The sequence below is a fragment of the Panthera pardus genome, unplaced genomic scaffold (assembly GCF_024362965.1).
Source record: "Panthera pardus isolate Hobbes unplaced genomic scaffold, ASM2436296v1 HiC_scaffold_3, whole genome shotgun sequence".
In the NCBI taxonomy this organism is placed as follows: Eukaryota; Metazoa; Chordata; class Mammalia; order Carnivora; family Felidae; genus Panthera; species Panthera pardus.
The window spans coordinates 2,943,875-2,969,893 of NW_026526876.1; the positions used below are offsets into that span (position 1 = coordinate 2,943,875).

Genomic DNA, 26,019 nt, shown 5'->3' on the forward strand with positions numbered 1-26,019 from the left:
GGAGGGCTTCCTGAAAGAGGTGGCAAGTAAGCTGAATCTTATTGGCTCAGAATGAGAGACGGTTATCCAGGTTTATCAGTTAACATGCTCTGGGCTGCTAGTAACAGGAGATTAAAATCATCCCTAATTTCCCTCCCCAGTAATAATATAACCACTGTTTTGGGGTTTTCTTTCAGATGTGTGTGTGTGTGTGTGTGTCCCACAAATTAAAAAAAAAAATTTTATAGACTCATCCTTTACATACTCTTTTAGTTTAAAATTTTTAGGTTTATTTTTATTTATTTTTTTGAGGGGGATAGAGAGCAAGCAGAGGAGGGGCAGAGAGAGAGGGAGACAGAATCCCAAGTAGGCTCCATGCTGTCAGCACAGAGCCCAGTGCAGGGCTCGAACTCACAAACCATGAGATCATGACCTGAGCCGAAATCAAGAATTGGACACTTAACTGATTGAGCCACCCACGTGCCCCATGTAATTTAATATTTTGTGAGTATATTCTTCTCATTATTCTTTGAAACGTGATATTAAGGCCAGGCCGTATTCTAGTATATAAAGATCTCATACGTTCTGTACCGGTCACCTGTTCATTGAGCGTGTTATGTTCTCTTCCGGTCTTTTGATATTGTAAATACATTTTTTTTTTTTTTTAATATCTGTCTGGTTATTTCCTTAGGAAAAATTCCTAAACACTGACTTGATGTGTCAGAATGTGACCTTTTTTTTCCTGTATTATTTTTTTTAATGTTTATTTATTTTTGAGACAGAGACAGAGCATGAACGGGGGAGGGTCAGAGAGAGAGGGAGACACAGAATCGGAAGCAGGTTCCAGGCTCTGAGCTGTCAGCACAGAGTCCAAGGCGGGGCTCAAACTCATGGACCGCGAGATCGTGACCTGAGCCGACGACGGACGCTTAACCGACTGAGCCACCCACGCGCCCTGAATGTGACCATTTTAAGGACACTCGATACATTCAGCCAGTTTTCCCCCCAGAAGTGTTCCCACCAGCTGATCCACGGGAGTGCCTGTTTCCCTGAACCCTTGCCAATGCTTGGTATCCAGTTGCTGGGTCATTCAGATCTGGTCTTCGTTGCCTCTTTTTTCCTCCCCTTCTTCACTGGGGAAGATCTTACCCAGCCCACAATCGAACAAATGATCCCTGTTTCATTTTTTAAAATAATCCTTTCGTCAGTCTGCAACTTTGTTACATGATAAAGTTGCTGGTAATTCTATAATATCCTGCCTGCTCACAGAGCAGTGCTGGAAAGGCATAGACAGGTGGCTTCCTAGTTTCTGTTTCCTGCAAGCTCTGGATCTGTGATGTTAGGGGTCTGGTGGTGAGAGAGAGAGGTTGAAATGACTTCCCACCTTAGGGTCGTCACTGTTTTAAGAAACAAGCTGTTAGGCGCCTGGGTGGCTCAGTCAGTTAAGCGTCCGACTCTTGATTTCAGCTCAAGACCTGATCTCACAGTCGAGAAGGCAGAGTCTGCTTGGGATTCTCTCTCCCACTCTTTTTGCTCCTTCACCCCTATAAGCTCTCTCTCTCTCCCTCAAAATAAATAAACACACACAAAAAAAAAAAAAAAAAGAAAAGAAAAGAAAAGAAAAAAGTTGTGCCATGAGCTCACAGGGTGATTTTTCTCCACTGCTTCATCTGCCTTTAGATTAGTCTACTGCCTGGTGCCTGGGTTGGTTAAGTTGGTTAAGCATTCACCTGTGGCTCAGGTCATGATCTCACGGTTCGTGGGTTCGAGCCCTGCATCGGGCTCTGTGCTGACAGCTCAGAGCCTGGAGCCGCTTTGGATTCTGTGTCTCCCTCTCTCTCTGACCCTCCCCTGCTTGTGCTCTCTCTCTCAAAAATAAATACACATTAAAAAAATTTTTTAAAAGATTAGTTTGTTGCAACTTGGTTCTGGCTTGGTTGTTTGATAATCCGAGTGGTAGGTAGTGTTAGTTTTTTCTTCTTTTTAAATCATTGTCAGTGTTCTACATTTATAGCTAAAATGCTAAATAAAATTTCAATAAAATTTGAAAGTATGGAAGTGATTCCATTAGAAGGTACTCGCCAGGTGCCCATTTGAAGTTTAAGTTGGTGATTGTAGCTTTACATTAACTTCTAGTGTCTGAAATCCGTTCCTCTCCATCACTCTGTTGCAAAATGCGCCACCTTCCAGATGTGACCTTCTTGAAGTGCCCCCTCAGTCCTTCACCTGTCTCTTCGGCATTTCGATTGATGTTACACTAAATACATGGGTCACCAAGAAATAATTTGGTATCTCAAAACAGTAGCTTCACTTCTACGTTAACTTATTTCATGAATTTGTTTCTGCTTTTATCTTTATTAATCCTTTTATCCTGCTTGTCTGTATTTCCTTGGTTTCTTCTTAGTTTTTTGAGTACAGTTCTGTGTTCGGTGACGTCGGTCATTTCTTGGTTGATAATGACAGCATTTAAAGGTATGAGTTTGCCCTTCCTTACAGCTTTATCTACACAAGGGCAGTAAAATTCAGAATTTTTCTGGGACAAACCAAGTCTAATTTGGAGAAAAAGAAAAAAGGTTTGCATTTTCTGTGGAGTGCAAGGTACAGCATATACATTTTAAGTCAGCTGTTAATTATATTATTCCTGTATTCCCTTTGTATTACACGCTGATTCGAATCATCAAAAATTCGTCGGTAGAATGGAAGAGACTGTAGCTGGTATTTCGAGGTAAGACTGTGTGAAGCACCAGGTCACCTGGAGTTGCTTTTATACTTGAGATCCCAGGTCTGTGATTTCGTGCTGTCTTAGTGCACAAGGGCATTGACCTATAATCACAGTGGGCTCGTTACCTGTGCTTTTCTGTTACCTTCGAAAAGGTGTAAAACCCGGACTTTCTAGGCTGACCGAAGGACACAGGAGCACTTTTAGTACAAACATAGAATGATGTGAAGCGATGGATTGGTAAGTGGAAAGTGTGGGTCCTCCTGACTTGGTTAATTGCGATTAATTCTGTGACCTTGGGCAGCCCCTCTTCATCGTACGGTGTAGAACAGAAGTGTGGTTGGTGTGGAGGCGGGGTGCGGGGGGGGGATCTTGGCCTCGTTCCTGATTTAAAGGGAGTGTCTTCAACATTTTGTTATCAAGGATGTCTGTCGTAGGCACGTGCTGTGTTGTGTACCTTTTATTGAGTTAGACGAGTATTTTGCTAGGAACTGATTTGTTTGTTTTTTTTAAAACGATAGGGATTGAATTTTGCTACATCTGTTATGGGTCTTAAACATCTCTCAGATCTGATCTTAGAGTAGTTTTTATATAATCATGGTGGTTTTTCTCTTTTAACTTGTTAACAAGGTGAATTAGAATAACAGATTTTCTAAGGCAGTCCAGTGTTAAGTCATCTTTGCATTCCCGGCACAAATTCTAATTCTTTAGTTCTCAGTCACTTTGCAGGACATTTGCTAGACCTTTCACATTTCACCACCTTGAGCCGATGTCTGAGTGAGTGTCCTGTTAACCACCAAGCAGTTTTCTTGGTGATGAACAACTTCCGCGCTTGAGCTCTGCATTCGTCCATTCAAATTCATGGCAGAAGGCGACTGTTATGAGAAAAGAACAAAATTGCCTGTTTACTAAAGAGAGGAAAAGCAACACCAAACCACCCTATGATCTGATTGAGTAAATCTGTATAAATTTCCAGTTTCCGTAAGTTACATAAATGACTCAGATACTATTAGAAGAGCCTCTGAAAAGCCTTCAAATGTACTTTTTTTTTTTTTTTTTTGGTACGAGGTGGATCTGTTCTTCCTACAGTAAATGGGAAATTGGTAGCACATTTACAATCATTGGGATTATTTCAGAGGCTCTCTGTTCCTCTCATTTCTTTGTCTTCAGCTGTTTGCTAGTATCTCCATTCTTGTCAGCTTCTCTGATATCCTATATATACATTTTGCTGGCAGATTACCGTATGGTTATAAAACATGCCTTCGTACGACTTTGAGGATGGCTGTCATTTCCACAGATGCCTCAGCCTCCTATAAGCCACACTCATTCGCTCTCCCCCTCTCTCTCGCTCTTCCTTTCGGGAGAGAGGAAGAGAGAGAGAGAGGAATGCCTGCCCCAGCCAGCAAGCAGCATGTCATTAAATGGGATTATTGGTTTTTCAGACTATACTGCAATCCAGGTTTATGGTTTTCTAACGATCACATTTGCAGTTGGTTGAGATCTTGATTTCAAGTTACAGTGTCTATAAGCCTTGAAACCTAGAAGTTTTAAAACAAAGTATTGTTGTTGTTCCCTCCCCTCCCCTCCCCCCGCCCCACCCCTGAGGTTGAAAGCTTATAGGTGGTATCCTTAGAAATTTAGTTCTTTCTAAAGCAGAAACTCGGGTGTCTCTTCCAGAGGAGAAAGGAGATTATAAAGAAATACATGCTGGGGCCCCTGGGTGGCTCAGTCAGTTGAGCATCCGACTTTGGCTCAGGTCATGATCTCACGGCTCGAGTTCGAGCCCTGCATAGGGCTCTGTGGTGACAGCTCAGAGCCTGGAGCCTGCTTCAGATTTTGTGTCTCCCTCTCTCTGTCAGCCCCTCCCCCACTCACACTCTGTCTGTCTCTCCCAAAAGTAAATTGACATTAAAAAAAATTTAAAAAAAAAGAAAAGAAACACTTGCTGTGAGTGGTCGGAGAAAACTCAGAGGTGCAGTAATCATTGTGTGACCGGTATTGGTCACCAGGCCAAGCTGATTAGGGGAGCCACTGGCCGCAAATGGCAAAACCAGAAAGAATTTGCGAGAAAGATGCACCAAGTAGATGATTCTGTAGCCATGACAGAATAGGACTCTTTGAAGGACTGAGGTGACCTTGGAGCCTGCTTAAATAGCGGGTGGTCCGTGAGGATGCCCAGGCCATGCTTTGGATCCTAAGAATCAGAAACCCTTAGTGCCAGCGGCTGAAGCCAGCGGCTCACTTTCCTCCTGTACTCAGAAGTCAGGAGGCAGGAAGTTGGTCGCTGCGGTCCAGGGGCTGTGTGACGTCAGGGCTCTGTGATTCCACGGCCTTCCTGCCAAGAGGGCACAGGATCCTCAGCATGTGATCCCCACAGTCCTGACAGGCAGGAGCCTCGGCAGCTCCCCGATACCTCAGTCCTGTCGGGAGGACAGTTTTCCCCGGCTTGGCGGGGGGCGGCCGGGGGGCCCTCAGCAACTTTCACCTTTGTGTCTGGTCACAACTGGGCCACACGCACCCTCCCCCAGCCCACTTCCCTTGATATCACAAGATCACAGCCCGATTCTTAAACCAAATTGGGATTCTTAGAAAGAAATGGAGAATGACTTTTGGGTAAGGGAGAGAGCACTGTTTGCCGCAGCCCCCAGACAGGGGGTTCGCTTTCCCCCATTCCCGTCCGTTCTCCGTGAAGTGCTCGCAGTGATCTCCCGAATTCAGGGTAAAGCCTTCAGCCATTTGCACCCAATGCAGCCCCTGATGGACACCCAGCAGCCACCTTCTTTTGCACCCCCAGCTCCCCTGTACGGGCCCTGCCTGGCCCAGTCTTTGTCTGCATCAGGAGTTTTGTTGTTTGGGAGGCTCTCTCCACCCAAGGTGCTCTGGCCCCTGTCTCTGCCCCCCTCCCCATTCCCCATCCTTGACTCGCCTCACCCTGCCTTAAGCGTTAGGTCTCATCGGTGGTGTCGCTTTTTCAGAGGGGCCCTCAGCTCTGTGGGGTCACTGTCCCCATGGTAGATCAGCTAGGATCACCTGTGTGAAAGCCCCTTGCCCTTCCCTGGCATCTCGGAGGAGGTCAGAAGTGTTGGCGAATCTGTTTGGTAGAGTCCAAGGGGGAGCTTAGGGATCACGTCTCCTGCGTGCATCGCGAACTGGGTACTTGTGGGAGAGTCGGTTAAGGTTGAGTTGTTGAGGCTGAAAACGTGGACGTTTCAGTGGCCTCGTGCTCTCCGGTGCCTTTGGTGGACGCCAGTGTATCAGTTCTCTGGGTAAAGCGGTCCTGTGACTTCGTGCTGGGAAGAAGGCAGTGAGAAACCTGTGTAACAGAGCCTGTGTTCAAGTCGAGAGGAGACACTTGTCCAGGCAGCTTGGGGAAGGCCTGTAGGCTCTGCACCGGGAAGCCTTCGAGGGGGGCCATTGCTCAGGGACCGCGCCTCGGGCCCCAGCCTTGTGGCCCAGAGCTTGAAGCCTGCTGTGCACCGGGAGCTGAAGCTTAGGAAGGGCCCCCTGCAAAGCAGAACGCCCTTGCGGCCTTTATTAGGTCAGACCTGACAGTCAGGTGGCCCAGGACGTGATGGCAGTCCCGCGTTGCCATGTGACTGCTGGCTCCCTCCACTCCCCAGCCCCACCCCCACCCCCACCCCTGTAGGGCTCCGTTCTCAAAACCTTGTGAAGGAGTTTGGGGGCTGAACCTGAGGGTTTGGCAAAGAGACACGTGATGTTTGAGTAAAGGTGGAGGGGGCACTCCCCTGGACCCAGTGTGGTCTCTCCCTTTCTGGATTTCCTGGGCTGACCGCCCCCCGCCCCCCCACTTCCCTTCCGAGGGGCCCATTTTTCTCTGTAGACGTGTTAACACCTTTCCTGAGATTAGGCCTGAGCACTTTTTTTCTCTCAACTTGACCTTAGGGCTTGTCTGCTAAGACACGGCATTTTGAACACTCAGGGAGCACCTCCCTGAGCGCTCATCTGAAAATCCAGAAAGTTCCCAGAGTGAAATACAGATGCTTACCCATTTCTTTGAGCGTTTCCTAGCCATTTTCCTTTTTCCATAACAAAAGCTTAAACTAAATGACCATGCTCTGCTCTCCCTTGGCAGAATAGCATTGCAAAAAAATAAAGAGAAGAAAAGTTCAAGTTTTGGCCAGCGTGAATGAAACATGGCTCTCCATCAGCAGTATATGTTCGAAACAGGGCCAAGAAGTAAGCGAACGGAGTTTTGGAGGAACAAAGTTAGATGTAAAAACAAACACGACAAAAATAACACACTCTTACTCATGGTGAAGTTACTCAAGCAGTCACTCCCAAGTTTATTTACTTTCATACCATACACAGCTGACCCTTGAACAGCGCGGGTCCGCTTTACATGTGGAGGTTTTTTTCAGCACGTGCAGCACTGTAAATGTATTTTCTCTTCCTGATGATTTTCTAAATAACATTGTCTCTAACTTCCTTTACCGCAGGAATACGGCCTGTAATACGTATAACATGCAAAATACGTGTTCGTCGACATTTATGTGATCAGCAAGGCTTCATAGTAGGCTATTAGGAGTTAAGTTTTGGTGGAGTCAAAAGTTATAGTTTAGTAAAGCAATAAAGTTTTCAACCCTGTAGGGGAGGTCGGTGCCCACTAACCCCCACGTTTTTTGGGGATCAGCTGTGTAGTTTTAACATTGTGACTTGTTCCATATATTAGGTATCCAGTTATAGTCTTCCTGAATAAATGAATGAATGTTAGAGAAACTTGTAACGGAATATAGGAGAGAGGCTGTGATAATCGTACCAATATGTTAAAAAACAAAATTTAGAGGGAGGGGGGCGCCTGGGTGGCTCATTCGGTTAAACGTCCGACTTTGGCTCAGGTCGTGATCTCATAGTCCTTGAGTTCGAGCCCCACGTTGGGCTCTGTGCTGACAGCTCAGAGCCTGGAGCCTGCTTCCGAGTCTGTGTCTCCCTCTCTTTCTGCCCCTCCCCTGCTCGCACTCTGGCTCTCTCTCAAAAATAAATGTTAAAAAAAATTTTTTTTAACACATAAAAGCAAAATTTAGGGGCACCTGGGTGGCTCAGTCAGTTGGCTAAGTGTCCAGTTTCGGCTCAGGTCATTATCTTGCGATTCCTGAGTTCAAGCCCCACATCAGGCCTGGAGCCCACTTGAGATCCTCTGTCCCCCTCTCACTCTGCCCCTCCCCTGCTTGCACGTGTGCGCGCGCATGCGCCCTGTCAGAAATAAATAGACGTTAAAAAATTTTTAAAATGTAAATGTTAAAAAAACAAAATTTATTATCGTATTTTAAAAATAACAGTTAATAGTTTAGTGCTCTATATGTGCTAGGTGCTCCTGGAGGCTTTAGATCATTTCATCTCATTTAATCATGTTTTTATGCTAGAAATACTGTCATTATCTAATGTTTTGCACTTGAAAAAACCAAGACAGAGAATGGCTAATGTTACTAGCTTACTGATGAATTGACGAAGGCCAGGATTCAATATTGGGTCTTTACTCCTCATCACTGATTTGTACTGCTTTCTGGTTCCGTGACCATAAAGAGGCGTTAGAAAAACATTTGAGGCAGACCAGAGGACTCAAACACACTGTAGTCTTAAGGCCAGAGCTTTCTTGGTTTGAAAAGAACAAGCTTTCAAGTCTCAATGAATTAGGAGAATTTTTATTTGATTAGAACACAATAGAAAAGTTCACAATGAAAACCTGAGTCATCAGAACACATCCTTTTGTTTGATTTAGAACTTGGATCTTGAGGGGAGTAGGAGGTAACCCGGGGAGGTGGTGGGGTGGGGACAGCAGGTTCTCGCCCGTCTGTCTCAGAGCCGCCCTGCCCGACCCTGCATCCTGGGTCCTGGAAGCGTGGGAAGCTGCACCTTGGTTGTGAATCCCAAGAGGTCCTTGCTGCCATCTGCCCTCTGGCGGTTGTCAGAGCTTGAAGCACTGGCTCTCAACAGCCCTCTCCAGGAAGGACTGTGGCTCCCACTCCCTCCATGGGAAGCTCATTTGAATCTGTTTGTAATCCAATTCTTCACGCCCATTTCTGGAGAAAGCTGATTTTTGAAGATGAGAGGTCATCTGTGGAATGCATGAGGTGACTTCTCGAGACCTTGGAGGGGCGCCTGGGTGGCTCAGTCGGTTCAGCATCCACCTCTTGACTTCGGCTCAGGTCATGATCTCACAGTTCGTGAGTTCAGGCCCCACATCGGGCTCTGTGCTGACAGTGGGGAGCCTGCTTGGGATTCTCTCCCTCCCTTCCTCTTGCCATGCTCTCTGTCTCTCTCTCAAATGAGTAAACATTAAAAAAGAAAAAAAAGAAGGGGAGACAGTAAAAATCACGTTGCTGGTTGTCGGATAGAGCAGTTTTTGAACTGGAGAAGCTGTACTCTAAAGGACCGGCCGGCAGGAGGGCAGCCTAGAACTCTAAGGGTCATGGAAGTACCAGGTGTTGGCCCTAGCTACCTGATAAATTGTGTTGTTCTTTTTAATTAGCTTGGCTTCGCCCTCTCTCCATCTGTGAATCTGTAAAATGAACATAATAACACCTGCCTGTTACTACTTGGCAAGCCCCTGCAGGAAGCCGTTGCGAAGCGACTTAAGGGCTTTGTCGTTGTTGCTGGTCTTAATGAAAGAGCTTTCCGGAACACATTGCTAAACTTGAGAGACCAACTCCCCGGTCAAGAAGGAGGAATGAGGTGTGTGCTGTGAAACGGCATCCTGGCTTGCAGGTTTACTGGCCCCAGCGGCCCCCTCCCCACCGCCTCGCCTGCCATCCGGTGCTTGTGATCACGAGGGGCCAACGTGTAGGAAGTAAAGGCGGGTCGGGGCCTGTGGGAGGCCAGCAGCCTCGGCCACGTGTGGAGACCCTCCTCAGGGTGCATCCTTCAGTTCCACTCCTGACGCACAGTAGGTCCCACGCAAGTAACAGGCACGTTTCTAGACACCAGGTGAGCGGCCCTCAGCCTGAGAGTTCCTGGACACGGAGCCCAGCCCGCTGGGCGGAAAGCCACGGTCTTACTCAGGATGCAGGGCTCATAGTGGGAGCTTCCTTCCTCTGCTGCTTTTCCAATGCTGTCGAAGCTCAACCTTCTCGTATCTAAAACGCCGTGCCCCTCTTCTACCTAAAGTCTTGTGTTTATTCTGGAGCTATCGGCGGATATAAGACTCGGTCTGTTTTGTGTGTTGTGGGCTTCCTGGACCTGTGTCATATTATCATCTAACGTCGCACACACGGAGGCATGAGGCAGCTATGAGAGATACAGTAACTTTTACTGAGTGCTTCCCATGTGTCAGGCAGGGCGATAAACTCTTTAAGTGCAGTATTTCATTTAATTGTTCAGATGAGGAAACGGAGGCAGGGAGATTACAGAACCCAGGGCTGGGGGCACCTGGGTGGCTCAGTCGTTTAAGCGTCCGACTTCAGCTCGGGTCGTGATCTCGAGGTTTGTAAGTTCGAGCCCCGTGTCAGGCTCTTTTCAGCACAGACCCTGGAGCCTGTTTCGGATTCTGTCTCCCTCCCTCCCTGTGCATTCCCTGCTCACGCTCTGTCTCTCTCAAAAATAAACATTAAACAATTATATATATATTAAAAAAAAAGAAAGAAAGAAAGAAAGAAGAAGAACCCTGGACTGACTTGGGCAGAATAGGGATTTCAGCTCCGGTAGTCTGGCTCCAGGCCAGCAATCTCGATGTACCACAGCAGCTACAATGATGTATTTTCTATTGCAGTATCCAGCCACACGCCTTTATAATTGAAACACAGGTTTCACAGAACAGAGCTCACCTTTGAGGTAGGCAGTGTACTGGTTCCCTCTGTATTCCCTCTCTCCCTCCCTCCCTCCCTCCTTTCTTTCTTTATTCCTTATCACAACGTCCCAATTGAAAAACAGGTGCGATATTGCTGTCCAGTGTCTGTGTATTCATTCATCAGGTTTTCACTAGGTGCCTCCTGTGTGTTTGATGCTGTGCAGGTGCCAGGGATATGATGGTGAAGAAACCAGACAGGGTCTCTGCCTGCCTAGAACTTACACCCAGAAGGGTTTTTTTTTTTTTTTTTTTATGTTTATTGATTTATTTTGAGAGAGAGAGCATGAGCTGGGGAGGGGCAGAGAGAGAGAGAGGGAGGGAGAGAATCCCAACAGGCTCAGCGCTGTCAGCACAGAACCCAGCGCGGGGCTCGAACTCACAAACTGTGAGATCATGACCTGAGCCAAAATCAAGAGTCGGACACTTAACCGGCTGAGCCACCCAGGCACCCCTACAGCCAGAAGGTTTTACCCATTAAATGCAATGGTAAAAAAAAAAAAAAAATGTTACCGTAAATGGAGATGCCTCCAAATCTAGGAAGAAATCCATTAGGTACCAAGCTTATATTAATTGGTAAGTGAATAGCTATTTTGCAACATTATTTAAAGGACTATAGACAGACTATAGATAGACTATAGACCAAATACTGTGAAACATTTAAAGTAATGACAGCATTGTAGATATCAGTGTGGATACATGTCAAAAGCATGATTAAAAACAAGTTTTACGAAAGCGTAACAAGTCTATGACTTGTATACAAATTCTAAAGCAGAACTATGTACATAGTACTATGTATGTATTATGGGCACATTCATATATAGTAAAAGTGAAAACCATTTCGGAACAAGTGCACGCCAATTTTAGGTTAATGCAAATTACTCTCTGGGGTGGGAGAGAAGGTTGGGGCTTCACTAAATCTTGTTAAAGTCAAAATATTTAGCAGACATGGCAAAACTTAACCATCGTTAAGTCCATTTGGGCGCATGGCTATCTCGTCACGTTGGGGGCTTTTCTGCGCATTCGAAATGTTTAATGATTAAGAACTGAAAAGGTGAGATGAATGCCTGTCCCGTGCCTCTTTTCTGTGTCTGGTGCACGTACGTGTTTGTGTTCTGTGCCTTCTGCTGGTGTTCTCCATCACATCAATGTCGTATTTCTCTAAATAAACACCATGACCGCAAGTACTTTACGGCTGAAGGGATTTGGAGTTTGCGGGGGGGGGGGGGGGGTGGGAGGGTGGCGGGGATCAGGGGTGGGGGGCGGAATCAGTCAGGTTCTGGGGGCATTGTTCCCAGATTACCAGCAGAGGGCGCTGTGCCACAGCAGATGTGAGGAGGCCAGCTCTTGCGGTGCAATACCAGGGCCTCCCCGGGGGAGCGCTGTTGCACCCAGCTGCAGGACAGAAGGGCCCTTGGGTACCTGCAGCTTTCCTTATGCCTGTAGGAAGGGACACAGCATCCACCATTTGGCCTTTTGCACACGTCACGTTTCTCTATATTTATAGCCTTGGCTGTTTCTGAGGCTAAGAATACAGGTGTCAGGTACCCCGCGTGCACAGAGCTTCCCTTGCTGTGCGTGGATGAGCCTGGGGCTGGTGTGCGAGGAACATTTTCCTGTTACGCTGACCGGGAAGCCTTCCTTTCGTTCTAGGTGGAAAAGGATTATTCTTACTTGAAGGAGATATGTGATCGTCAGGCAGAACAGCTGAGCAGAACCAGCCTCAAGCTGCAGGAGAAAGCGTCAGAGAGCGATGCGGAGATTAAAGACATGAAGGAAACCATATTTGAACTGGAAGATCAGGTGGAACAGCATCGGGCTGTCAAGTTACATAACAACCAGCTCATCAGTGAGCTAGAAAGTGAGTGAAATCACGCCCTGGTCACAGGTAGGCCAGGAGCCAGCAGGGTGCTGGGGAGGGCCTGCAAGAATTATTTTTTGAAAAGTCTTCCTAGGGGCGCCTGGGTGGCTCAGTCAGTTAAGCGTCCGACTTCGGCTCAGGTCACGATCTCACGGTCCATGGGTTCGAGCCCCACATCGGGCTCTGTGCTGACCACTCGGAGCCTGGAGCCTGCTTCAGATTCCGTGTCTCCCACTCTCTGACCCTCCCCCGTTCACGCTCTGTCTCTCTCTGTCTCAAAAATAAAAATTAACATTAAAAAGAAAAAAGAAGTCTTCCTTGCGCATAGTCTACGGTCTCCTAGGAGGAGAAAGGCAGGATACTTAACGCCTTTAACTGGAAAACGGGTGGCATCAAAGAAACAATCATTGAACATCGAGCCAGCAGCGTGAGGTGACGGTGAAAAGGAGCAAATGCATTTTGGAGTGTCAGGTGTGCTGTGCGTGAGCCACACCGCTGACCGCACTTGTCCGGCCTTGACAGAGCTTTGTCTTTTGGGCCTGATGGATAGGAAGATGGGTGACAGATGGTCAGATGGGTTTGAGCAGTGTGTGCTCTTGGGCTCGGGGAGAAAACAATTCTAGCGTGTGTCCCATTGAAGGTAGGATATCAAGTAACTTACAGATGTTGGTCACTTTGTTACCGAAGAGGCTCCAATATATGGCTTCTTTATGGACTCATTGTTTGCTTTGACTAGGGAAAGACTTTAAAAGGGGTTAGTTAAACATTGCCTGCCTTGTCCAAATGAGCTTTATCAAAATGATCCCATCTAGTGGTTTGTTTGTTTTTTTTAAATTTTTTTATGTTTGTTTATTTTTGAGAGAGAGAGAAAGACAGAGTGTGAGTGGGAGAGGGACAGGGAGAGAGGGAGATACAGAATCTGAAGGAAGCTCCAGGCTCTGAGCTGTCAGCCCAGAGCCTGACGCGGGGCTCAAACCCACAGACCGCAAGATCATGACCTGAGCTGAAGTTGGATGCTGAACCCACTGAGCCACCCAGGCGCCCCCTAGTGTGTTTTGCTTTTGGAACACGAGAAAGTCACCAACCCGTATATGAGACTGGTTGTCTCATATAGTAAAGATGCTGAAGAAAAATCTGGGGTCCACGATGAAGCCGTAGAAAAGATGGAAAAGCGGCTAGATTTGCAGATTTGTGAGATGAATGTCTGGTTGAAAGAAAATGTAGTGGGCTGCATTGTTATGAAACCACAAACCAAATAAATTTACAGTCATGTTTCTCAGGGCCAGGAAAGTGTTAAACCCTTCTCAGCTGGTGCTGGTTGGCTCTCGAGGCTCAAAAGGCCACACACCATGAGAAAGGTAAAAACTTTGCAGGTGAGGCAGGTTTAGGAGGCGCAGAAGAATCTTTTTTTAAGTTTATTTATTTTGAGGACTGGGGAGCATGAGAGGAGGAGGGGCAAAGAGAGAGGGAGAATCCCCAGCAGGTTCCACACTGTCGGCACAGAGCCCGATGTGGGGTTTGAACCCACAAACCGTGAGATCATGACCTGAGCTGAAATCAAGAGTCAGACGCTGAACCGCCTGAATCACCCAGGCGCCCCAGAAGAATTTTTAAAATGCCTGCTGAGTGTTATACAGGAAAAGGATTCCGTGGATAAGCAGGTTTCCAGCATTGTTGGGATGGGCTTTTTTTTTTTTTTTTTTTTTTTTTTTTTTTTGAGGACATTGGCAAACAAACCTGTGTAACACAAGTAATGTCTCCTTTGCTAACAATGTCGTGACCAGAGGCTCGCAAGAACCTAACTCTGTATTCCCCATAGGACCAATAGTTTAGTATTCACTAATTCTGCATGCATGACAATTTTATATAACTGCCACAAATGAGGATTGACTGTATAGTCTACACTGTGATTGATTGGTTAGCACCCGAGTTCCATCCTTCATTGGATGTGCCATGCAGGACAGCTACAGAATGTTAGCATTCAGTGTCCACAGCATTCAGACCATTCTCGGTAGTCATGCTTGAGAATATGACCAAACCCTTCTACCCCCGTCCGTGTATATTTCCAAACACAGCACCATGCTTGACAAGCATAAAGTCAAAGAAGAGAAGTTTGGTTTTGTTTTGTTTTTGTGTTACATTGCCCTTGAGAGTTTGGTTGTGTGGTCCCCAAATCCTTAAAAGTCAGCACAGACCCACCAAGAAAGCCAGCATATAATTAATGTTCTGAGCAGATGTCAGGCCACTCCCTGGGGTTGGATCACAACATATCCAAGATTGAAAATAACACAGACTGTGTGTCTTTTGAGAAGCTTTTTAAAAAAAAATTTTTTTTAATGTTTACCTATTTTTGAGAGAGAGAGAGAGAGAGAGAGAGCAGGCACATGAGTGGAGGAAGGGCAGAGAAAGAGGGAGACACAGAATCCGAAGCAGGCTCCAGGCTCTGAGCTGTCAACAGAGCCTGATGCAGGGCTCAAACTCACGAACTGTGAGATCATGACCTGAGCTGAAGTTGGACGCTTAACTGATTGAGCCACCCAGGCTCGCCTTGAGAAGCTTTTTAACCTCCTTCCAGCATATTAAGGTATTACTAAGATGTTCTCTTCACTGGGAGACCCAGGGACACACAAATCCAGCCCAAGACCAGTCACTCCCCTCTATAAGTTCCTTGAGAGAAATGGACAAAAAATAGAAACAAAGTTAAGGAGCGTTTTCTTATTCTGTAGAATTGACCCCCAACCACAGATTCTGAGGCCCCCAGTGCTGCATTAGATTGTCCCATGTGGGCCCTGACCATGTGTTTATTCTTTTTGAAGCCTCTCTGGTAATTCTGACTCATATCCTTAATAGACATCTACTGCCCTGGAATGAATCACGAAGAACCGTTGAAGAATTTTAATTGGACACAATCAGACTTAAATTGAAATGAGTCCAGTAGCCATGTGGAAGAATCGGAAACAGAGAGAGGAAAGGACTGAGGATGTTCTTAATTAGGGAGAGCGGTCAGGTCACTTTTGAGCTGTTACAATACACCCACCCCAGATCCTGTCTCCCCCCGGGCGTTCCCTTTCTATGGGTCAGAGCCTGGGGCTTTGAACCTGTGTGCTCTGGAGAGGCTTCCCGGGCGATTCGGAGGCTTAAGTACGATTAAGAACCACGACCCTGGCAGCTGACCTAAAAGTCACCAGAGTAATAACCAGTCACATCCTCTGTTACGCAAAAGCCATTGGTCTCACAGCTTTAGAGGACATTCAGGACGATAGTGTGCGACTGTCAGGGAGGCCGAGAGGGAGTGTAGTAAACGTGAGTGGCAGTTTACGTCTTCCCAGAGCGCTGCATGGGTTTACCACCTGTCGTCCGATGGTATAACCTAACGAAACACCGCTTATTTCCCAAACCATCCCGTTTTCTATGTCGGAAGATCCTCCTGTGTCTGGCTGCCGGTTATCGGGGTGCTAAGGATGCAATTTATAGCAGAATGGACGGATTTTAAATCTGGAGCTGCTCCCTTGCCACCTAGCTTATTTTCCCCCAAGAGCCTTGCACCTTTTCCAACTCTCTGACTTGTTCTTTTCCAGGCAATGTGATGAAGCTGGAGGAACAGAAGTCAGACCTGGAAAGGCAGCTGAAGACGCTCACTAAGCAGATAAAGGTGAGGTGGGGCTACAGCCGGGGACGGGGGAGGGGCCTTCTCCATCATTTTACCGAGAGCGTCCCCGCCTTAGGTTTGGAAACCTTTGAAAAGCATCCCGATGACTCTCCTAGCCTGCGTTCCCGGAGTCCCTTCCCGTGGCACGGGCCCTGGTACCACCGATTAGCGTTGGCAGGGAACAAAATTAAAGCAGGCTTTCATTTGCAGGCTGGAGCACTCTGATCACACGAAGGTGTAAGTTCCCACCCGTGCTGGGCCTCTTCCCCGGTAGTGAGGCAGCATGAGAGCGGTGCTCGGTGCCGCCTGGCCAGTCTTCCTCGGTGGCTGACACGGGGGGGGACCCTGGCGCCCCTGCCCACGTGCCGGGCCTGGCCGGCCGGTGACGCGGGCGTGGGTCCTGGCGTTTTCAGGAGGAGACCGAGGAGTGGAGGCGGTTCCAGGCGGACCTGCAGACCGCGGTGGTGGTGGCCAACGACATCAAGTGTGAGACGCAGCAGGAGCTACGCGCCGTGAAGCGGAGGTTGCTGGAGGAGGAGGAGAAGAACGCGAGGCTGCAGAAGGAGCTGGGGGACATGCAGGGCCACGGCAGGTTGGTCACGACGGAGCCACGCGTTTGTGAGTCTGGCGGGCACCCGCGCAGTGCTTGGCTGCTCACTTAATCGCCATGCATGAGCCTTCGCCGTCTGGAGACGTGGCGCTTTGATGTCTCTCTGCGCAAAATCTTTATTCCTTTCCTAAGCTCGCTCCCCCACGGCCGCCACCACGACACAGCCTAGGAACGGTTCATCCGGGGCCCCGTGGCTGCCCATTCTCTGGCCCAAGGTGGTGAGAAGACTCTTGGCTCGCATACGTACGAAAGCTCTAGCCACGTGTCCTCCTACATTTAAAGACTAGAAAGATGTCTGGGATGCTCCTTAAATCCCAGCGCTGGTTAGCGCCCGGCAGTGCCCACTTCAGCGAGCCGTGGCAACACCTTGCGTGGGAAAGGCTGGACTCACTCCCCGGGGGAATTGCCACCAGATAAGGGACTCATTCCTCACGGCCCAGTGACATGCTTCTCCCTTGGCAATGCCTGTGGCCTGCCTCCAAAAGCCCTTGAAATAACCCTCTTTAAGAGAAAGGATGAGCACGGCAAACTCAACATCTGGCAGATAGGTGACTCTCCTTTTCCGTTCCGAGGGAGGGAAATCACATGGTGTAACGCCCCAGAGAGCTCTTCTTTTTTAAAAAAATTTTTTTTAATTTGTATTTATTATTGAGAGACCGAGACAGAATGCAAGTGGGTTAGGGGCAGAGAGAGAGAGGGAGACAGACAGAACGCGTGGGCGCATGAGCCAGGGAGGGGCAGAGAGAGAGGGAGATAGAATCCGAAGCAGGCTCCAGGCTCCGAGCTGTCGGCACAGAGCCCAATGCGGGGCTCGAACGCATGAACTCTGAGATCATGACCTGAGCCGAGGCCGGATGCCCAACTGACTGAGCCACCCAGGTGCCCCCCCAGAAAGCTCTTCTTAAGCGGGATGTTTCAGAGGAAGGTACTCCTAAAGTGAGCTCAAAGTTAATTATCATTTAAAATTGAAATGGTTTAAAAAAATTTTTTTTTTAACCTTTATTTATTTTTGAGACAGAGAGAGACAGAGCATGAATGGGGGAGGGGCAGAGAGAGAGGGAGACACAGAATCGGAAGCAGGCTCCAGGCTCTGAGCCATCAGCCCAGAGCCCGACGCGGGGCTCAAACTCACGGACCGCGAGATCGTGACCTGAGCTGAAGTCGGACACTTAACTGACTGAGCCACCCAGGCGCCCCATGAAATGGTTTACAAACGAGATTACAAAACAGTACTTTAGGCTTTAACTAATGCAGTGTCCCCCTCCCCCAGTCAGGAGTAAATGTCCCTAACTTTGGGATTCGTGGATATTAGGAAGTTATTTGGAATTTTGAGATGCCTTTGAAATATGAAATGTAGCATTTTAAAATCAGAGTTAGTGGGTCCTGAATACTACTTGGTACAGTTTGCTTTTCTTACATGTTTTCCAGGATCTCAAGGGTTTGTTCCCTGGCTAGATTCTGAGCCTTTGGTCCTGATGTATTATCGTGAATTTCATAACATGGGAAAAAGTAGATTTCTTATGAGAACTGTGTTTCGATTCTCTCCCCAAATTTGCTTTAGTCTCCCTCCTTCCTTTGTTGATGACTTTTACATAAAACAGGCCGTAGAGAAGGATTCAGGTACAACATTTGTAGCTTGTTCTGTGATTCACGCTTGAAAATCAAGGTGATTATTTTATAGTCACACCTATACCCTGTGGCCGCCAGGGCGTGTGAATTTCACATTGAGGAAGGATAGGAAGACTAGACTTGATAGTGTTGACATGACCACGAGGTCCCCTAGTCTGCTTTTGTGCTTCTGTTTATTTGTCCTTTTGTCTTGCTTTCATAATGTGTGTCTTTGGAAGAGGAACCTGATCATAACTTGCATTGCTTCATCCATACATTATCTTAAAAGTAAAGGATAAGAGACGAGTCCTGAGTTTATATAGTGGCCCTGAATAAGTTATTATGTGGGCTGTTGTATTTCTTACATAGATTCTGAGACACAGGCCAGATTGTACAACTTGAACTCTGATACCGTAAGAAATCTTCGCATGCGTCTTGACTCTTTAGGATCCATATACAATATCCTACATCTTCAAACTTCGGGTCACTTTTTTTTTTTTTTTATAGACACTGTACGTATCTCTTTTGATTTTCTAGTGATTTACAAACCTCCCACCCAGATCTAGCAGTTTAATCCCCTATCACAAAACATTTCAGAAGTGTAGAGCTGGCACCATCCCAGAACGTGGCAGATTACTGAAACCCTGCAGGCATCAGTGTGTGTCTCGCCCGTCGTCGTGTCGGGCAGGGCTTCAGACAGTGGCGGGTGCTGCTTTCTTGATCCAATTCTGCTGACGGGCCCTTCCAAAGAGTCGACTCTTTGAAAGGTACTCGCCAATGGCCCAGCCACTTCCTGAACCTCCCCCACGAGCAAGACTTGAAACTGACTCACACCCTCAAAGGTCCTGAAGCAACGTAGTGTTTCCGTCTTGGCTGAATGGGTTCTTGACTGAAACCCAGTTTGACTTGGCCAGTCACCTAGCGAGAACTCGAAAGTCATTCTTGGTTCAGGCACAGCCAACGAACTTGCAGAAAATTCTCTGATGAGGTCCTCCAAGTACAACTGAGAGAAGGTAAGAGCATCAGAAGAGCGCCTCTGTCCTACTATGGGATTAACTGAATCACATTCTCATTTTGCATTAATGGGCATTTGAAGGGATATAATGACGCTGGTAGGTGAGCAAAGGAAGTGCCTGGGTGTGAATACAAGTTAGCCTTTATTAAATCAGAACATTATTTAACCCAGTATTTTCCATCATTCTGAAAACTAGCTCATTAGCAGTCTTTGGTCCTGGTACGTTTTCGAAGGCATTTTGATTTTGGAGTCCGAGTAAACCGATGTGAAGATAGGTAGGTACGAGGCTCCAGTCTTGTCTTTGCCACTAACTTGGCACGGTTTCCTTCCCGGACCGAGCTCCTCTGTCCCTCAAAGCAGGAGATAAGAGTGGCTCGTGATTTAAGGCCCCTGTGTTCTCTGAGACCAGTTGGGCAGCTGGCCCTCCCCTGATGGGAGGGTCAGGAACTCACGTGCCAACAGTGAGTGCCCTCTGCCCAATGAACCTCCCAGACACAGTGGCATCTCCACGTTTTAGCTGGGCTGTGGACCTCCCTTTTCTCTAACAGAAATTTGAACACGCCAATGTAGTTCTTCTTTTTTCTCTTAACTTTATTTATTTATTTATTTTGTGAGAGACAGCACAAGTGGGAAGGGGCAGAGAGAGAGAGGGAGAGACAGAATCCCAAGCAGGCTCCATGCTGCCAGGGCAGAGCCCAACGTGGGACTCGAACCCACGAACCGTGAGATCATGACCTGAGCTGAAGTCAAGAGCCGGACGCTTAACTGACTGAGCCACCCAGGCGTCTCTGTACAAGCCAGGGTAGTTCTTAGTGGCCTGGAAGTGATCTGTTCTGCCGGACATTGGTAAATTAATGGATGAAAGGATAATAACTTGTTCAACTCTGGCTTCTTTCAGCTTTGAGTCATTAAGAGCAAGACGTTAAAATTAAAACTTTCATCGAAATTAAAACATCACACCTTTTTCTGGAAAAGTCAAGACCTGGGGCCTGACCTTCAGATACAGAGAACGCACACGCAGCCCCACATAGTGACTTGATGGGCCACACGCAACCTTTCTAATGAAGGGACATTGTTGAGCAGTCAGGGACCCAGGCTTCTCCAACGGTAACAGGGAAAGACCTACACGTTTTTTTTTCTCTTACTCTGAAACAGTAAAAACCATTATTTTTAGGGTGACTTACTCGGTTTTCACTGTATGTTTATCATATGACCCCAGTAAGCATCCATGGTGAGATCTGAAAAAGAGATCATTAAAAACACTCAACATCTGTGCCTCACGAACCGTAGCGATTTCTAAACAGAATGGCTGAGATTCCGAACGTGTCTAGCTTGTGCCGCTCACTGGCTCTTGTGTTGTCCCCTCTGAAGCGGGCAGCGTGGTGGCATATTATCACTGCCAGACTCTCTGGAATTGGCTCTAACTCTGTGTGCACGGTGTATCCTGCCCTAATGTCCGTCACGTGCCTGTGCCGCCCTCTGTGTTCCCACAGCTGTAACGTGTCACAGCCGCTCGCCGGGGGGCGGGGAGGCGGGGTGGTGGTTCTGGGACTCTCACTGAAAGGCAGAGCCTGGAAGTCCGAGGTGTAGATTCTCGGAGATCTTCTCCGGTTCTCTTGTTGCAGCGACTTTAATACAGCCTCCCTGGCCCCGCCAGAAGGGTGACCTGTTCTCACGGGGGTTTCTAAGCGGGTTCTGGGCACCTGGGACCGTCAGGGGCCTCTGGTACTTCCTGTGGCCCTCTATATGCAAACTGGCCCTCTGGGATCCCAGCACAACCCTTCCACTCCTCATGTTTTCATGGCTGGAATTTGCATCTGTGGCATTGGATACACAGCCTACAGTCCTAAAGAGCGATGTCTGCATCCCCTAACCCCCATCTTTTTTTTTTTTTTTTTTAATGTTTGTTTATTTTTGAGAGAGAGAGAGAGACAGAGCACGAGAAGGGCAGGGGCAGAGGGAGAGGGAGACAGAATCTGAAGCAGGCTGCAGGCTCCGAGCTGTCAGCACAGAGCCCGATGTGGGGCTCGAACTCAGGAGCCATGAGATCATGAACTGAGTTGAAGTCGGATGCTGAACCAACTGAGCCACCCAGGTGCCTGCCCCCCAAACCCCAGTCTTTACAGAGTTGCTTTGAAAAGTGTGGACGTAAGCTTTCCCTAGATCTTTAGGACTTTTATGCCTTAATAATAAAATAAATCCCCCCCCTTTTTTTTTTTTTCTTTTTTGGCCTCTACTAGGACAGTAGAGGGATGCCCGAACCGCTCTGTAAATTACAGAGGGGCCTGATTTTGTGCCTCCTGGCGGTCTCTACTTCCCCAGCACGGCTGCCTGTTGGTGAAGGTCTAGCGAGAGGAGGCTGGTGGTGGTGTTTTGAAGTCTCTGGCATGTTCTCTGACTGAAGACCTTTGACTTCCAAAACTGTTAGAGGCACAGGAATGAAAACATGCTGGTCGTATTCTAGATTGCTCGTGTTTCCCCGTGGGTCGGTGTCGGCTACTCCTTCCTCTGTGTGTAGCCTGAGAGCATGTTGCCTCAAGGAACTCCTTTACCAGCCTTTCCCCCTCCATTTCTATTTCCACAGCTCCGTGGTCTCTGTCAGCTAGCAGAGCATTTGCTGGAAGAAAGACAGCCCAGCCCTTGCCATGATGGGAAACTACAGCCATTTCTATATGAAAGGGGGAATAATGTAGAGGAGAAATGACCCCTTTCAAAGAGCCAGATTGTCTCCTTATAACACCCACTGTTTCACACAGAGTCATTGCCATCAAGTCTCTACCTTTTTTCCGCGTTTTGGAATTCACTCATTCATTGTGCATGATCAAAGATGAATGATCCTTCCCTCCTTTTTTTTTCCCCCCCTTTTTTTCTCAGAAGATCCCGAAGTCTTTTATTTGGAGCCTAAGATGAAGTTCTGGAAAACAAAACAAAACAAAAAAGCACAAGCATGTTGTGAAACATTTTTTTTATGTGCAACTAGGGTGTTCCGAGGGAGCAGAGGCGAACACAGCCCATGTTTGTGTTTGACTTTCTGGAGTTTATTTCTGTGCTTCCTCTTGAAAATGGTATCTGACAATCTTGGAATTAACACTACTGAAGGCAAAATAGGAAGCCGTCTGTGTGAGGTCTCATTCTGAAGAAGCCAGCAGGTTCCGCTTCCTTCATATCAAGTCTCGAATGAGCCCTTTCAGGCTGGGGTCTGACTTCATGGCCTCATCGGACACAAGCCACCGCTAAGTTTGGGGTTGATTTCCCAGATCTCTGTTGGGCTCCACACAAATAGACGTTTGGCTGATAATAAAGGATGTAGTTGAAGCAGTAATCTTCCGTGGTGACAGTGCCCGTTGGAACCTGACTGAAAATTAGTCAACAACTACAACAGATGCCTCAGGAATAAAACTCGGGAACTGAAAGGCTTTGAATCCAGAAGTGTGTCGTTGAGTGGGATCCAGAATTCAGAGTGTGACGTTAAACTCTGGAAGCACCGAGTTTGTGAAGATCCACGTTAATTCGGCGGCCGCCGTCAGGCACGGCCTCCTGTGGCCCAGACAGTTCTGGATCTTAGCTGTGTGTCTCCAGGATGAGACCAGAGTCCCTGTCTGGTACAAGGACGTGAGAAACAGGAGCACTGTAACTCAGGAGGATGGTCTGGCATGTCCCAACCAGAGAGCCTAGAATCCCTAGAAACATTTAGCTTGGTGATAGAAAGAAGAGAGTTCAATGCCTTCTCCCTAAAAATAGTTCAGACTCTCGCTGGCCTTGTCCAATTTATATACTGGGAGACCTTTACCTCAGATTGTGAATTTCTTGGGATGCTGTGAAATTCACTTGTCAGGTGTTTTTCAACAGGAACAGTAAGAACATAACCTCAACTTCAGATGCACAGCTATATTTGCACCCCGTATTTCGATCTCTCTTTACTCTGGGTACCGTTGAATATTTTTATACGCAAGCATTTATGAACCGCTAAATAAATATGTTACTATTCAGACGACGCTGTTGCCTGATTTGTAATCACTGGCCACGTTTTCGCAGGGCCTTCGTGTCATCTTGTCCTCCATTTTCTAAGCGCACGGAGTTTCAGATCTTTAAAGACACGTCCAATAACTAGAATTTGAGCTAGAAGCAAGCTGGGCTTTCAGTACAGATTTGTTGATAGGAGGCTGATTTTAAATATGAATACAGTTTTTAAAAATGATTTCATTACGGTAATAAGAGGGCAAGGGGCAAAAATACTGATTTTGCATAAACCGTCGAAGCAAAACGCCAGTGTTTCAAAAAAAAAAAAATCTAGTACATGGAATTTGAAGTCTAGATTTGTCTTGTTGAAATGTAAAAATAAATAGGTCACTTGGTGATTGGATATATTGGACTTCTTCTTAATTACGAATATTTAGGTGTCCGGGTAACAAAAAGGAAATGGATAATGAAGAATAATCTTTTCCCTGGGGTGCCTGGGTGGCTCCGTCGTTAAGCATCTGACTTTGGCTCAGATCATGATCTCACAGTTCATGAGGTCGAGCCCTGCTTCAGGTAAACACAAGTGCCACTTCTCTCTCTCCCTCCCTCCCCCCACCTTCCTCTGCCCCTCCTGAGATTCTCTCTCTCCCTGCCCCTCGGTCACTTGGGCCTTCTCTCTCTTTCTCAAAAAAAAAAAAAAAGATGTATATATATATATATATATTTTTTTTTTTTTTTTTCTCTCTCTCTAATACCACCCTGTAAGGTAATCAGTGTTCACAGCATGTTTGTTTTTCTTTACCTCCTCCTCTACTCCTAAAAACATATAAGGTTCATTTTTATTTTTTTTATAAAAATGGCATTATATTCTATACAGTACTCTGCATTTTCACATTTCACTCAACAGTGTACCATGGGCATCCTTCCAGGTCAATATATATGAATGTAACTCATTTTCATAGCTGCCTGGTGTCCCAGAGGATGAATGTGCCCTAGAACATTCGAATATTGTCATATCCGTGAACATCAAGGTTATATTTCATGGTTTTTTACTTTCCCAATAATGGGATAACAGCAGTCCTTATCCACATACACTTATAGATATGTGGTTTTATTTTCATAGGATGGGTTCGTAAAAATATGATTGCTATAATGGAGGATATGCACATTTTTGATTTTAATAGATTTGTTAGATTACTTACCTAAGACTTACGACCTTTTATCCTTGACGAGAGTGCCTGTTTATACACAGCCTTAGCAGAAGCAGATAATACCAATCTTAATTTTTGACAGTAGGATAAACAAAAACTTCTATCTCATTAGTACTTTAACTTTGCATTTTCCCGAGCATATTTTTTATGTTAACCATTTGCGTTTTATCTTTTTGAGAATTGCTTGTTTAGCACTTTTGCTTATTTTTTCATTGAGATGATTGTTTTTCTCTTATCCATTTATAAATCAGCATTTTATTAGGGATGTGTATTTATTCCAGTATATTATGGGTCTTTTGGCTCTGCATCTTGATCAGGGAAAATTTTATATTGTTACACAGTGTAATCTGTTAGTATTTTCTTTTACTGTTTCTGGGTTTTGTTTTGTTCTGTTTTGTTTAAGATTTACCCTACCCTAGGGACACCTGGGTGGCTCAGTTGGTTAAGCATCCGACCTCGGCTCAGGTCATGATCTCACGGTTTGTGAGTTTGAGCCCTGCATTGGGCTCTGTGCTGATGGCTCGGAGCCTGGAGCCTGCTTCGGATTCTGTGTCTCCCTCTCTCTGCCCCTCTCTTGCTCATGCTCTGTCTCTCTCTGTCTCTCAAAAATAAAATAAACATTAAAAATGAAAAAAAGGCTTCCCTACCCTAATCTTACACAAATAGGCTGTCACATTTCCTTCATCTATTTCTTTCTCTCTCTCTCTCTCTCTCTCTCCCTCTCTCTCTCTCTCTCTCTGTCTCAGATACTTGGTCTACCTTTCTTTGTTTAGTCCGATGTGAGGTATGAGTCTTTTCCTTCCAGGTGGACAGCCAGTCATGCCAGCACCATTTATGATCCAAACCATCGTCTACCCACTAAATCAAAATTCCACCTTTATGTTATATTTTGTCTATATTTAGAGGGATGTTCCTGATATGTTTTCATTTCTTTTTTTCTAAAACTTTTAAACAAAACTGCTTTAAAAAAATTTTAATGGGATTATTAGATTGCTGATATCATGTTTTAGACTTGGCCTTTCATCATAAACTGTCATCTTTCATATATTATCCTCTTTTCTTGAATTTTGTTGTATTCTCAAGGCAGTTTCTATCAAGCATATGATTCTGTCTCCTGTCATGAATTTACAAATGTCTGCTCTCCCTTGAGTGCAGTCATTCCTTTCATTTTATGTTATGGAATCTGTGCATAGATCAGGGCATGTCTTAGGGCAGGGCAGATAATTGCCTATCTCCTCTTCTTGCTTAAATGGGTTAGCGTATCAGGGCCTGACGTTTGCCCAAGATCAGTGTCTATAGGTGCTGCTTACGTCTGTACCCACTTTGCCTGACTACTGCTAAAATCTTTTCATGTCTTAAAAAGATATGAAGAAGGGTGCCTGGGTGGCTCAGTCTGTTAAGCGGCCGACTTCAGCTCAGGTCATGATCTCGTGGTTCATGAGTTCGAGCCCCACGTCGGGCTCTGTGCTGACAGCTCAGAGCCTGGAACCTGCTTCGGATTCTGTGTCTCCCTCTCTCTCTGCCCCTCCCCTGTTTGCACTGTGTCCCTCTCCCTCCCAAAAATAAACATTAAAAAAAAATTTTTTTTTAAAGGATACAAAGGAAGGTT

General features: G+C 46.5%; 1 protein-coding gene across 8 annotated transcripts in view; it reads left to right on the plus strand.

Moving 5' to 3' along the window:
• SPECC1 (sperm antigen with calponin homology and coiled-coil domains 1) overlaps positions 1-26,019 on the plus strand; it is a 283,596-nt gene that overhangs the window by 180,850 nt on the left and 76,727 nt on the right. For 7 of the 8 annotated variants that reach the window (XM_053893308.1, XM_053893306.1, XM_053893304.1 and 4 more), the window contains 3 exons: positions 12,150-12,357; positions 15,936-16,009; positions 16,420-16,598. In XM_053893308.1, coding sequence (XP_053749283.1) covers positions 12,150-12,357; positions 15,936-16,009; positions 16,420-16,598 — 461 coding nt within the window. Of the gene's footprint in view, positions 1-12,149; positions 12,358-15,935; positions 16,010-16,419; positions 16,599-21,823; positions 23,234-26,019 lie in introns of those variants that run through there. The other variant, XM_053893311.1, reaches the window with a different exon arrangement.